The sequence below is a fragment of the Melospiza georgiana genome, chromosome 8, assembly GCF_028018845.1.
Source record: "Melospiza georgiana isolate bMelGeo1 chromosome 8, bMelGeo1.pri, whole genome shotgun sequence".
Classification (NCBI taxonomy): domain Eukaryota; kingdom Metazoa; phylum Chordata; class Aves; order Passeriformes; family Passerellidae; genus Melospiza; species Melospiza georgiana.
In genome coordinates this window covers 26,247,693-26,262,968 of record NC_080437.1, presented here as the reverse complement: position 1 = coordinate 26,262,968, position 15,276 = coordinate 26,247,693, and the positions used below count along the sequence as shown (strand labels likewise).

At 41.4% G+C, this 15,276-nt stretch overlaps 1 protein-coding gene across 1 annotated transcript in view; it reads right to left on the bottom strand.

The window, feature by feature from the left end:
* Positions 1-15,276, bottom strand: part of SORCS3 (sortilin related VPS10 domain containing receptor 3) — a 267,197-nt gene that overhangs the window by 28,939 nt on the left and 222,982 nt on the right. Inside the window, exons 15-18 of the mRNA XM_058028863.1 lie at positions 8,190-8,307; positions 6,662-6,795; positions 2,405-2,518; positions 1,143-1,314 (exon numbers count right to left, since the gene is read on the bottom strand). Of these exons, the coding sequence (XP_057884846.1) occupies positions 1,143-1,314; positions 2,405-2,518; positions 6,662-6,795; positions 8,190-8,307 (538 nt within the window). The remainder of the gene's footprint in view (positions 1-1,142; positions 1,315-2,404; positions 2,519-6,661; positions 6,796-8,189; positions 8,308-15,276) is intronic.

Here is a 15,276-nt window from a genome sequence, read left to right as displayed (position 1 = left end):
TCTCAACAACAGACATAAGAGTGAACGCCTTCACATATTTATTCAGCTGCCTCTTCAATCTCTAAATCCTTGCAAAGATTCCACTCTTCAGCTACCTTGACTGCTGCCTTATTCCCCATCTGTTTATCATTCTTCATATGCAGCAGTTCTGCTTGAGTTCCTTAATAAATTACTAGTTGACTCCTAATTTTTAGATTATATCTGTTCTTTTCTGAACTCCCACTCATAGTGTCTACACAAATTGTCTAACCATGTCAAGTCTGCAGAATAGAAAAGAAGCAGCAAGCAGACAAAAAATCCCTCTTGTATAAAAGCAGAGCATGCATGAACCCCTGAGGAAGTAGTAAAGAGGCCCTGTCAGATTAGTGTGGTCCCACTGAAATACTTAGCTACTATATGAGAATTTAATCTAGTGTGAGAATGTGTCTGTGTGTGGGTAGTCTGCCTCAGCTGTCTCCAGGTACTGCTCCAAAATAACATACACAGGGCAAAAAATGTGACAAAAACCAGCACCACCTCAGTCCCTGGCCAGAAGAGCCTCAACTTTTTGATGCTTTTGGCAGCAGCATGGCCTGGTGTCACTTTGCTACTGCTGGCTACAGAGGGAACTGTTCCAATAGATAACTACAATAGATAAGGGCTGGGGCTAGAGCTGCTTTGAGGAGAATCAATTCCTACTGCAAAATAACAATGTCCCTCATTGCTCCCCATGAGAACATGTTCCCTACTGCTTCTAACCTTTCCCAGAAAAGCTGAAGTTAAAGCTTGGCATCCAGATACAGAATTTTGGATCACAGAAACACCACTTCTGTCTCATAAACTCCATAAACTGCAGTTTACTGGAGGCAGCAAGAAGTGAGTGGGGAAATAAATTTTTTGACCATATCCATCTTTCTTCAGAATTATCATCACTGATAGACAAGATAAGCAAACACCTTTGGTGTGAACCAATATGACCTGCTTGTATGTGTCACTACAGCTTTCAATTCTCTTGAATTCCTTAAGTCTCGTAAATCTCAGGACCATTCACCATTTCATGATTCCCCCTTGATTACTATTTTCCTCTCAGCAGCTTGAAAAGCAAAGGAAAAGAATGCCAGTCCTGCCACACAGAGAAAGGTTTACTGAGACCACTAACACACCTCTTCCATGAGGATGATGAAGGTGGCGTTGTGCCCCTGCTCCATGACCAGCTTCCCATCAGAGGTGAGGATGTGCAATCCCCGAGGTGCTTTTCCAGGGCATTTCTCCATCTTGGCCATGTACTTCTCTCTCAAGCCATCTGTGCAGTTGTTAGACACAATCCTGCGGTACCTGGGGAACAGGAACAAAGGACATTGGGCTCAGACAGTGGTGGAAAAGTTCCTTTGTTCTGTTTTTGTTTTGTCCCTCCACATTAATGCATGGTTTTTTCAAAGGTTAACTACCTGCACGATCCCCTCACTGAAAGGAAGGCTCAAAGAAATTTAATGTTTTGTTAAGTAGGAGAAAGCCAAACCAATCACAGTTGAACCTTCTCCAGAGATTCCCAGCAGCATCACTGAGAAGAGACACATTGTGGAGGTGAATTACTCTGCCTTACTAAAAGGCAGAGAATTCCTCCAACCCAAAGCCTGCAGGAGTGCATCCTGCATCCCAGCTTTTTAATGATACCATTTATTAGGTCTTGTCTGCCTCTATTGGGCTAGAGGGCACTTGAAAAAATATGTCAAGGGCTTTGAGCAGTTCAGTTTTAAAATGATTTGAGGTATGGGTTTTTCTCCTGGCTCTTCTTGGAAGATGTTGGCTAAACAGCAAAACTCAAGTCTCACAGCATTTCCTGCGTGATAGTAGAACATTTGCAAATTGATGCTGCCATAATAAACCAACACTTGCCATCTGTTCTGGGTTAGACCAGGAGAAACCAGCTCATGAAGCTTGTCTGAAATGCAAGGCATTGTATGTACAAAGTGAAAATGGCAGAGGAAGAAAACATAAAAGAGACTAAAAATTGCTCATTTGAGCCTTCCTAGAAGCTGATATAAATAGAAGCGGTAAGATAGTAAGAGGTTCAATAAAATACAATGTGAAATACCTCAAACCTATCCTTTTAAATGTTCAGCTGTCTCTCAGGCAGACCTTTTTGATTTGTGTTTTAATTTTGCAACAAAGGGGAGCTCCAAATCTAGGCTCCAGGGATCACACATCACTTGATAGCAATGCAATATCTATGTGTCACTTATGCTAACGTGCTTCTCCCTCTCTCTGAGGAACAAGGCAATTTTCCATACAGATGCTGTTGCAAACACCACCTGATGGATAAGACTGAAAAAGACCATAATGGGATGCAGAGAAAAAAAGAACTATCCAGGTTCTCTTGTCTGCTGCAGTCACCAAAACCAGACAGATTGCAAGGTGCACTTACCCAGTGCTGTTCCAGTAGTTCTGTCCAACGTTGCAATCCTTGGACAGGGAGGATGGGCTGAACCAGAAGGCTGGGATGCACTGGTTGTTGCTGTGCCTCTCATATCCATAGTCACTGTGGAGAGAAGTCATGAATCCACCACTGTAGCCTCCACTAGAGTTAGCCCAGAGTTTTAGGTGATGTCCCCAGAGCAGGTGTGTGTTGGTGGTTCTCTGCTGGGATGGCACAACATCATGGGTTGGGCTCATCCAGAGACTGGATGGACTGGTATGAGATGCAGGAACACAATTCACTGAGGGCATTTGATCCCCACAGCAGCAGAACTACCAAACTTGCAGAGCACTGCAGGACTTGTGCTTCATTTGGCAACAAAACATGACAGAGATTCAGAAAGAGTATTGTATTGTTTGTTTCTATTTCTATCAATCTCTGACTTAAATGTCACTTTTTGGGTTCTTTTGGTTTGTTTGTTTTTTGCAGCCTTTGCTTTTAGAATGAACCAGGCTAATTCTAAGATCTAATGTCACTTTTTCACAACAGTGGCTAGGAATATAAAACACTAGGACCACTTCCTGAGCAACTAGCCACAGTATGTATCTTTATGTATGTTAATGGACTCCCTGGCTAAGCTGTGACTTGCCCAAGAGGAAAAAAACCAGCTGATGTTTTTCCAACACTAAACTAAAACACAACCAGCTTTGTAGTCTAAAGATTACATGGTATTGTGTCCCACAGAGAAGGCAATCCAGGGTATTGATTCTTCCTTGGACCACCTAAGAATGGAATTGTACACAACCACATCCAAAACTTCTTTTTACAGCTGCCTTTGTGTGCCAATACAATGATGAAGAAATAGGATTAATCCATAGCTTTCCATAAGTTTTAATAGGGTTTGGATCAGGTTTCAATGTGTAGTCTTTATTGACAGGCTGGATTCAAAGGACAAATAAAAAGAGATTCTGGATTTTTGCCTGCAGCAAGTTAACAAATGCCAACATGCTAAATCTCTGTGAAAACACAGACACTACAGAAGGCACTGTCTTGAAAGAATTCTGTACCCTTTAGGACACTCTGAGTTTTATCCTTCCCCTGTTCAGAGCCTGAACTGCCAACAGAAAGTCTCTAGGAAGAGCTTTGGTGAGACAAAATTGTGCTATGTCCCCAATGGCCCAGGCTGCTACTGTTCTTTTTTGGAGGGCAAAAATTCTGTGAGCTACTTTAAATGGCTTGGAGATTCCCTAATGCTCTTTCTCTCAACATTCAATTTAATCATTCTCAGTGGGTCCGACCTGCACAGTCGAAAATGCCTGGCAGGGACTTTGTAATTAAAAATATTCAGGAGAAGCTGTACTTTGCCCCAAAGAAGAAAAGAGCTGCATAAATATTTAATAAAATTAAAGACAACATTGCTGTGTGCCCTCAAGGTTCTGTGCTTGTTCATTAACTTCTGGTAAATGTATATTAAAACCTCACATGCTGCCCACCTTCCCTCTCACAAGCCCCAGGGTTTGCATAAGTTAAGGAAATAATCAAGTCCAGCTGCTGTGCTGTCTTTCTCAGGAAACCTATCTTGACAGAGTAAATAAAGAAGCAGGAGGAGGGAAAAGAAGGCTCAGTGAGCACTTTAATATCACTTATGAGCTCCTTCTGCCATTCTCTCTGTTAGAGAAAGGCCAGAATTTGCTTCTGGAAATGACTGCAAGGGTTGGCAAGAGTCACCCTTGATCCTGGCTCATATGGATTTTTTGAACTGGGGCATAATCATGATTTATGCCCCTGAATTTTAGATCAGCCTTTTATCTAACTGCAGGGAACAGCTCTGCGGCCATGATGCAACAGGGGCAAGGGCACTGTGACCAAATGGGAGGGAGCACAGCCCCCACAGTGTGTGCTGAAGGGCTCCTGCAGCTTTTTGTCCTATCCCCACAGCCCTCAAAGGCAGGTGTCATCACAGTAAGTGGCACGGGGTGCTCCAAACCCAGAACCAGCTCCAAACCTTCTTTCTGAGGAAGCAGAGGGCCCATCTGGCAGCATTTGCTGGTCATTGCACCCACACAGTCCTGGCTGCTGGCCCTCCTCCTTTCCCTGACACCCACAGGACCTGCCCAGTTCAACCCAAGGCACAGAGCAGTCAGGGCTTTCAAGAACTGGCAACTGGGAGCCCAGGCAGAGGAGGCTGAGTGGACATTTTTCCTTGAAAGGGAAAGAGTTTTTCCTTGAAAGAGCATCAAGTGAAAGTAGGAGCGGTCCTTTCACCCATCCTGTCACCTCTCAGTGAGCAGAGAAAAGGCACTTGTCAGCATCTCCCCTTCTCATACTGACATCCCAAGGGAGGCAGATGAATCTAGAATATATTCTGGAACAACCTCTATCTTGCAACAGAGTAAGCAAGTGTTTCATCCTTTAGAAATCACAAATCAGAGCACAAGATCACCCTTCCTCTCTGAAAAATCACTTTTAAAATGACCAAGTTCAGTGCCCCACTTGCAGCACTGCCAGTATTTTCCTCAAATGGACTGTCTCACGCATTGTTCCAGTCAGCCCTGCTGAGTAGCGTCAAAATTCACCATAAAGTTTCTTCTGATTCTCCATCACCGGCTGTAACAATTTTGCAACTGGAAGCTAGTTAACAATTCTGTTGGCAGTGCAGGCTCCGAAACGAAAGCCAGCTTGTTGTCCTCTAATTGCATTTCCTCTGCAGGACTGACAAGTTTAACAGCAATATCCTCTCATATTAGGGGGAAAGTTAATAAAAAATGATACTGAATGCTTGCAAGGAATCTGTCATGTGATTGAAAAGGTGCATTCTGATGCAGACCCTTTTCAAGGCAGCATTTAAGGCCCATTTAGCTGCCACAGATTTTCACTTACAGCTTGGAAAAGACAAACTTCCCTGCGAAAATATAAAGCAGGTGAGGAAAAGACAGTGTAAGGGAAAAAAAAACCAAAACCAAACAAATTCATTAGCATCTGTGGAGACTGGTGCTGGATTCACCCCAGAGGCCTATGCCAATGCCAAGGGCAGATACTGCAGAGCAAGGCAGGTCATCCTGCAAGTTCCCATCATGAGAACAAGGGGGAAAGATCTCATGAGTAAAGATATGGAGTCTCAGATGTAATCTTGACATGAGGAACAAATTAAATACCCTCCAGATCAGATTAAAATTTCTGTTCTAAATCCCCAACTCATTCTTAAAGACAAACTACTACAATATTCAAGAAAATACTCTAGTCAATACTTTTCTTAATTTTGCTGCATTTCACTATGTCCATGTCAAGAGAACTGTGAGCCTAACTCCAAATAAATGTACAGATCTCATGCCTCACACCTCTTCAGAAAGCATTTGAAGGTAGGTGAAGTGTTCAGGAATAACACCAATACCAGACAGACACTGATCCTGAGTAACCTACTATAAAGATTAAAATGTTTTCCCAGCTGATCAGCTTTCAGGTTATTTTGAATTCCATTTAAATGACATTCTGATCATTTAAGCTCAAACGTGACAGACATTGACAGTCTTAAATCTTAGAAATATTGCCTATCACAGGTGCCAGGTAGGAATTCCTTGGGCAGAGATCCTGACATGCATTTTTCCATCTCCCATCTCTGACTGTCAAACAATAGCAAGCAGTGTCTCATTTCTCCCCTGCTTTATTTTTAAGCTGCTTTCAAAGTGACCTTAAAGCAATTTGAAAATTATGGTCCCATTAAGTTAGAAACACCAATATTTATGCAAAACAAGTAGTTATATCTGACAAGGGTGGGCTGTACAGTCATGTCACAGAAGCCCTTTCAGAAATTTCTCAATAAAACATTGTTAAGAAGCAATAAACTGTTCACAGCTATTCAAAGGAATAATGATAAAAATGTGCATGTTTTGCTGGCTTGCCCCCTAGGAAGTCAATGACCTTGGGAGAGAAATACCCTTCCTCTTCTGAAAGGAATATATTTTAAACCAGAAAAGTCCTGGCTGTCACTATTCTGGAATGACAGACATAAAATGTCCACCAGTACTTGCAATTATTTTGCTTTTGAATTCCAGACTTGGATTTCTCATGGAAATGAACAAATATTTCCTGCAGAGGAAGGGGAAGCCTCCTTCACTCAGCAGGTTTGGGGGTCACATTTCTGCTATATCGTGGGATCACAGCTATAAAGCTGCATGAGACTCACTTCTTCTGCAAGGCTTTCTGTCTGGGTAGTATTTCAGGACAAAAACACAGCCCCTGCACAAGTCCCCAGAGTCACATACTCACCACTCAAAGTCTCCTTGGCCACAGACACATGGCTCAGACACCACAGTTTGGGAATAGTCCCGACCTAGGGAACACTGCGCTCCAGGCTTGCGTTTTTTATAGATCTTCCTCTCCCCCATGACACAAGGCTCCCCCTTCATTGGCCAAGGAACAAGAGGAGAAACACAGTTGTAGTGGATGAAGCACTTTTTCAAAAGACACAAAAGGCAATGAAAACAAGCATTTATCTCTGGGAGGGTGGGGAGTTACAGTCCTGCTCTTTTGTTTCTTTGCAAAATCAAAAGTCTCCTTGGGAGGACGCATGAGCACAGTGTGCCCAGCATTGAGTTGGGATGCCAATGACAATGTGCCCAAAATGCCTGGATGCCCAAGCCATCACACCCACTTATGGCACCTTTCAGAGGGCGTCCACCAATATCTAGTCCTACGAATTATCCTGAAAAGACAATGGGGGTTGAAACCCTTAGGCCAGGGTTTCTTCCATATGTCAGATAAAGTCAATTTTGATGTGTGTTTCACTGGGCTTTTTGAATGCAAAGGTTTCCAAGAACACTACTGGGAGTAGCTAATCTAAAACAAACATTTGACATCTAGGTGAGTTGCTATAAACAGAATTTTCTATTTTGCAGAAGTATTTTGTTTGCATAGAAGTAAGAAAAAAGACAACACCTAATTGAAATACTTCTCTTCCCCATTAACAGTGATTCCCAAGATTGCTGCGTGGTTACACGTCTTCCCTTTTCTTTCATTAAAATGATTTTCATTTATTCAATTCTATGACTTCAATTATCTTATCCTTGCCAAATTAATGTTCATTTCTCATTCATGGATTTCATTCAGGACTGTCACAGTGTCAATGGTTTTGGCTCTAGTTATGTTACCCTGCAGGCTGTGGGACATCATACTGGTAGTCAGTAACCCATAAGTAATCTGCAGAGGTTATTGACCTCTCAGTTATAGTTCCTTCAGGACCTAAATATGTCCAGCATGACAATAAGCCAGTGTATGAAAAACAAAGCATGCATCCTTGAGTAGAAAGAAATAATGTGGTTTTCTCTGGTGTCTTTTATTCAAGAGCTTTTCAGATTCAAGGGTTTTACAGATATTCAAGAGTTTTACAGATACCTGCAGGACCTGCAGGATGAATAAATGTTTTTATTTTCATTTTTGAGTAGGGGAAATAAGAGGCAAACTGAAACAAAATTATTTTCAAGAGTCAGTGACAGAGCTACAAAGAATTCAGTGTCATCTACAATTCAATCATAAGGTGTCATTTTACACTGCCCTAAGCATTGAGGCCAAAAGATCCAGCTAGTGCAATGGATTATATTCCTAAAAATAGAAGGTAATCTCCTGAGCTTGCCCATAGATGCCTGGCCCCATGTTTATTCATGCACATTTTTCAAGGGATGCAAAAAAAAAAAAAAAATCCATATGCTTTGATGTAAAGAACAACTGCATTCTCACTTGGAAACACAGAGCAGGGGAAAAGGAACCCCAGCAATGTCCCCCTGGAGAGTGGGGATACCTGGTTGTGCAGGTGCCAGGTCTGGTAGTCATCCTTGGTACACCTGCGGCTGAAGAGAGATTTGTAATCCACCTTGACCAGCTGCCACTCAGAACGGAGGCTGAAGTGCCCAAAAACTCTGAGCAGGGGAGACAAAAGAAAAGAAAGAGTCAGCCAGACTCATACTTCCATTCAGCAAATAACAACTCATGAATCTCAGCTGCAGAAACCAATACACAGTGTTGGAGCTTAATGCCAGAAAATGGTATTCAGTCATGAATAATATTTTCCTGTTCTTACAACATCCCAGGAGTGTTTAGCCTTTTCCTGACACTGGTACACAGCCTGTGTAGGAAGGTCTTGCCCTGACCCTAGCATCCAGCAAAATGGAACCCAAGTCTAATCACCCTTATTGCAATCTTTAGAGGGCAGTACATGTTACTTTTTTATTATTCCAAGTCTTTCACTAATCTACATTTTTACCCAAGCCACTTATGTGATTAAAAGTTTTGTTCTGATTATTCCAGACTAACAAAGAAAGAGGAAGAAAGGCAAGATTTACAAATTTCCCTATGAAATCAAAAGAGAAGCAGAAAACAAGACTTCCCCACACTGACTGTAATTCAGATCCTGCTGTGTCCCCAGTGTGCTGCCATTATTTATTCTAGCTGATCTTGGTTTACACTGTAATCATACTGAGTTGTTGGCTTTGCTCTCCACTCACTCCCTCTCTAGTCTGCACCAAAACTGCTGTTCATTTTGCTGCTCTCCATGAAACAACAACCACCCAGGAATCAATCATGCTCTCCCCTGGAGACCAGTCTCAGCTCATGGGGATCAGGGAGACAATGGTGGCTGGGCAATATCTGAGGGTATGAAGTGGTGGGTTTGCTGTGGACACCTGTCTATATCCAAGTTCTGCCTCACAAAGGAGCTCCACTAAGCTGACAAGCAGGAAGGACACAACACAAGGAGAACCTGTGTGCTGTCATGAACAAGCAGCTCAGGTTAGGAGCGAGCAAGTGGGGAAGGACTCGTCTGGTAAAATGAATTTATAAGGTAGATTGTTGCTGGCTGTCCAGAACCATTCTTACTGTAGGGTAGGAATTGCAGGGTATCCATGATAGGAAGCGCCATGGCATTCAGGCCATGCTACAGGAGAAGCTGCAATTCCTGTTCCTCAGCACAGAAGGCACACCCTGGACCAAGAGAAACCCACAGAAACCAAAGCAGTATGGGGTGCCAGAGCACTGGGAGCAGGAGGGAGAAGGGAGGAATGGGAAGGAGCACGGTCAGGGGATGCAGAAAGCCTCCAGAACTGTACTCAATAGGAGTTCTAACTGCAGTTCCCCTCCCCATTTTTCCTTGGCACTGGGTGTGCCCCATGTGCTTTCAGCACATACAACCTTGTTTGTGCTGCGTGACTGAAACATCAGTCCCTGCAAATCAGCAATGCAGCAAGCAGAAATCTTTTAGTCCAGCAGATTTACACCAGTATAGGATTTTGTGTTTATTACATGGAAACCCAGCAAAAGAAACATGACCAAAGAGAAACACTGGCATAAACACAGAAGAAGACAAGGCTGGAGAAATCCAACACCTTGCAAATCAATGCATCTAAAATGAAAATCTTTCTCCTCAGATTGTCCTTTAGCTAACTGTCCATCAGGAGGGCAAAAGGTTTCTTCGTGGTTTACAAAAATGCACCAGAATTACTTGATTTTTAAATCTATTTTTAAAAGCTTTTAAACAATTCCTTCTGCCATGAAAATCAATGAAAAAAACCCAAGTTTTTCCAAGAGGAAGGCAACATATTGGCATTCCAAAAGCACAGAACATCAGATACTCTTTAATTAAATGATTTCAAAGAAGATCTTTGTGTATAATTGCTATAAATTTAGATGGAAACAATACTACACTAAATGGAATTAGAGGAGTGTTAACAGAGAGAGGTTTTCCTCTGCGCTGCAGAGATGGTTCTGGGTCAGCTGATTCCTAAAGTAGTAACTTCTCTAACCACCCTCTCCCTTCTAATAAAAAACTTTTTAAGGCTAATCAGTCACAGTGGAAGAGACTTCTGAGATAAGAGCAGCAGAGAAGCCACCAAGCACCTGCACCCTGCTCACCAAAGCCAAATGCCACCAACAGCATGGTGTCATTGGCCAATGCCACAAGCGTCGTGTGACAGCTCAAGATGAATTTGTTGTGCATTTGAACTTCTATCAGTTTCTATAAGCAAATACAAGGAATGGAGGACAGTGCTATGTGATCTGTGGGGTTCCAAGGTTCTATCAAGCAGCTTTTCTTGGAAAATGATGAAAGTCTTCATTGTTTGTGAAGGTTAAAAAGAGCTAAACAAACAATAACAGGGCACAAATCCCAGTTGAAAAAAACCAGGTGTTGCAGCTGAGCTCCACTTCCTCAGTTTTATGAATGACATCACTGGATGTTTTTCCATAGTGGCCAAGATGCATGCACAGGACCTCTCCCATCATATCTGTTTTGAAGTGGCCAGGTCCAATAGAGGCTTGGGCAGAGAGCAAAGAGCTACAACATTTTAAGACTCATGGTGTCCAGCTACCAATAAGTGCTTGGCACTAAATGTTCCAGTTTCTACATATTGGTTTCTATATCAAGAGCAAAGAAACAAAAGAAGTTCCAAGGAAAGAGATGCAAAAAGAGATTGGTGGGGCCTTATTTTTCCCTACTCAAACGGTGAGCGCTCACATCGCTTTGAAGATCATTCAACTTATCTGATTCCCATGTGCCTTCATTTCCCATTTGCTTTGGTCCCTAAATAAGGGAGGTGAATTTTTTTTTAATAAACATAGCTAAACTATCAAGATAATACAGGGAGAAAGGAAATATAGTATAAATACTATAAATTTTGCTTCAATAACTTTACCTACCACGGTCTAACTGAAAGCTCTTAATTGCTTGTTGCAAGCAAAGAAAACAAGAGAGCTGGATTTTCAAGGTCCAGCTTTGAAAAGCCAACAAAGAAGGTATATTTTGATTCTTCCATGTAAGTCTGATGTGCAAGTCCTTGAGAAGCAATAAATACAAGAGCCCAGATGGTATTTACATGGAGTCAGTTTTCTGACTAAGCTCAATTTTAAAAAGGTTCTCTAACCTAAGACACAGAATGGTAATTTACTGGCTTTAGACTGCATAGATTTTGTTCTATTCCTCTGAGTTACAATTCCACATAAAATCTTAGCTAATAGGACAGCATCTTCTCAACTGGCTCTATGCATAGCTGACAGTGAAATCATTGCTAAGAAAACAGAAAATGCTTCCCAATCTTTTCTTTGGAGAAACAAGGCAAGGCTTTTATTGCCAGGGCTGGATATCATTAATTTGCAGAAAACTATTAGAAACATGGAAATCAATTCTGAAATGCTTACAGTTTCATGACAGAGTCATTTTAGAAATGATCATTGCTAATGCTGCTATAATTATATCTTTCATTAATTTTTTAAATACACAGTAGCTTACACATGCAGTGTACATTGCCTGGAAAACCTTGTACAGGAGCTCTTTAAAAGGCTTTTTACATTTACTCAATGTTCTCTTTGCTTTTGCCTTATCATTCCTTGTGTTGTTGATAGCTGTGCTTTTTATGTAATTCAATCCTGCTCATTCCTGCCAGGTCAACAGAAAGAATTGAGGGTCACAAGATAACTCACCTGCCTCTGGTCCATAGATTCAATCCCTGTTACTGCTCATGGTGTGAGAAACAGACTTCCTCAAGTAACAGCTCCCACAGGAAAGGCATCAGCTGTATCCATGTGGATCTATCCCTGCTGGCAGTTTCAGATGAGCTGCCCAGCCAGCTATTAAAATGGAAATTCTCCTGCCTCAATCAAGTCTACTTCTGTAATTTCTGAAGTAGACTGGTAGGACACCATATGGAGCAAGCAAGCACTGAAGATGCCTGTACTTGGCTGGTCTGGATAAAGAAGGAAGATTTTCCCTTCACCAGCCCTCCCAGCCCCTTTGTGTGCAACACCTGCTGACCTCAGATGTGCCCAGCACTGAGACAGAGGACTGGAGATGCCAAGGAAGGAAGAAGCTGATAACACCTAACAGCAAAAATACCTTTCTTTCTGAGGCAGTTTTCCTTCTCTGGACATCCACAAAGGTGAGAGACATAAAAAGTTTGGGTGGTTTTATTGCTTCTCTCAATGTTCCTTAGGGACCTCTGAAGCCAGATTTTAACAAAATTAGGCCCCACAGAATAGACTGTAAGCATTTTTAATAACTAAAAATAAAATGAAAGCAAAAGGATATAATATATTTGGTAGACAGCATCTTTTGAAATGAACTACAGAAGCAGATGGATGGATCAACAGAAAAGTAAAGCCAGAACTAGAGAAAGAGAGCCAAACATATACTTTAATTGATAATACTGAGAGAAAAGCTAATTGCAGTGTCATCATAAATAGACTGTTTCATTTATAAAAGCCTGAAACCAACCTTGATTTTATTTCCTTTTATTTTAAAAGAAAAATGCTTGCAGAGAAGTGTCTTAGCAAGCAAAAAATCCCCAATAGTAAAATCACCTCAATTAGTGAATACTTCAACTGACCGAAATCTGGGCTTTTGTTTAGAGAATGTAGAATGGAAGAAAGTCAAGTAACATCACTATCTGATTTCAGTTAAAATCCTTCTTTACTTACATCTGTGCATCTAATAGGCAGTGCCAGAAGTAGAAATTTAATAGGCAAGAAGTGCTATGAAGCACAATCTGGAAGAATCAACTCCTGGCAGGAAAAGAAGCATGTGTTGGTCTGGGTTTTGTTTGTTTTTTGGTTGTTTGTTTGTTTGGAGTATTTTTGGTTTTGTGAGGGTTTGGTTTGGTTCTTTTTTATTTTTCTAGTCCCTGGAGAGGAAGCTCTTCTCTCACTGAAACCAGAGGGAGCCCCAGATCTGGAGCAGTGAGCAGGTAATTCACCACAACTGAAGGGGCTCCTTCTCATTCTGATGTCCAGCAGAGGAGCACATGTTGCTACTGCTGCAATCTTAACAGATATTGTCTCACTCATAATTGCCTTGATTCCTTTGGGATTTTTCCCCACAAGCCAGGCTACCCTGGTCCCCCATTTCCTGGGAGATGGTGAGCCTGTGCTAGAGTTGCTGGCTCAGTGAACACTTAGAGAATGTCCTGGTACACAGATGTACCTCCTTAACTTGTTGATATTCATATCTTTTGAGTCAATGAAAGAAAATGCTGACAATCTCACATAAAGAAGAGGGCCTGTTATGAAATCTGGATCTGGATCCATCTCTGTGTAAGGAAGTAGCAGTAAAATGAGACAAACTCTGCATGCAGGCTGAGCTGACAGGCCGAAACCACACAAACAGCAATGGAACAGTTGCAAGTTGTGCTGGTGGGACCAGATTTTATGAATAGATGAACTATCTCCCCATGAACTAAACATAAATCATGACTTTAGAGAAAACCAAATGGGCTGTGTAATCTCCATTTTTTTAACTTAGGATTTAGATGGAATTAGCATTAAAGGAGGTCACTAGTTACAAGGAAATTGGATAGAAAGGGACTGAGACAAGGAAGTAGAACTTAATTGAAAACACAAATCAGCAATTAGGGAGAGCAGGAGAGGGAGAGTTAAACTGTCTCATGCCTGGCAAGAGGATGCAGGGAGTAAGAGACTGGAAACAAAGGAAACATAAAAATTGAAAGATGACACTGGAAAGCCAGGCAATTGCCAACAAAAAACATTGTCTAATTTTTTTCCTAAACAATAAATACTGTTTCTAAGAGCCTCTTTGGAGCTTTTAATTCAGTTGCTTTTGGCTGACATGTCAACTAGGAACAGTAGCCTGAGGGCAATGGGTGATGACTCAGGGCTGCTGTACTTCTGACTGTGGACCAAAATAAAGTAAGAAAACCAGCTATTTTGTTTTGGGTGTTTTGTTTTTTTTTTTCTAGAAAGAAGAGATGCATTTTCTTCCAAATAAAACACACCATCCATTTGGATCTAGATTTTCAGTTGGTGCAAATTAGTTTAATTTAGACCATCTAAATAGACCCTCTCAGGTATAAGGCCTTCCACTGATACTATTCAGAAGGAGAAAAAGCAACAGCAGTGAAACTATCAAGAATGAACCAACAGCAGACAGCAGCATGCATCAGGAGAAATTTGTTCCAGAAAATCCTGGTCTGTATTCTATTTCCCAAGGAGAAGGGTCACAGAACAATTTCACATAATTTCTCCTGCAAATTAAATCTGAGGGATGTGGTTCATTTCCCTGAAACTGAATGTCATGACATCAAAGTTACCCACAAGAAATAAATTCAAAGTGTTGGCCACCAGCAATCCATATTGAACTGGTCATGAAAAGCTGCACCACTGCCAGATTTCAGGTCAGGAGAAAGAGAGGAGATGGGGCAGGCAGAGTTTCTGTGAATTACAGATCAAAACCAAAACCTTGCAATAAAAATCCTACAGTACAATCATGGCAGATTCTTTCCCTCAGCTTTGGAAAACAGTCCTGGTATTATTCATCAGCTCAATGGGCACTTCCTTTATAGTGCTAGCAGAAGAGGAAAACCACTGCAAATGGCATGGTACAGCATGATCTTTCAGTTAGCAAGTAATGCCAAGTGCAATTAGTAAGTAATTTGCAGAACATGTAATTACAAAGCAGCCCTACAGTTTGGACCCTAAAGTTTCCCCTTTAGCTGCACAAACACTGCATAAGGCAATGGGGGAGACAGGGATATTTGTTATTATTTTTTCAAATAGGAAGTGATATCAAAATAAGAACTTCCTGAATGACAAACTAAACCTTTTGAAATTTGGTCTCTAAAAAATTTATTACCAATGTTCTCAAACAACTTTACATGACAATTGTTTCAAAAGAAATTCCAGCAACATGAAAGAGAGTATGAGACACCTAGGAAGGGGGATGGGAAAGCATATCAATTTTTAATGCTGTTTTTCTGAAGAGTTCTTTCTTTTCTTCGAAGCACTCATGAAAGACAACCAGTTTCTGACAGCCCTGAAACCTGAAGATGCTACCACTCTTTTCTAGAAAAGATACAGGCAGCTGTCAGCAGTGTGAGTGTTTTATCCCCTCA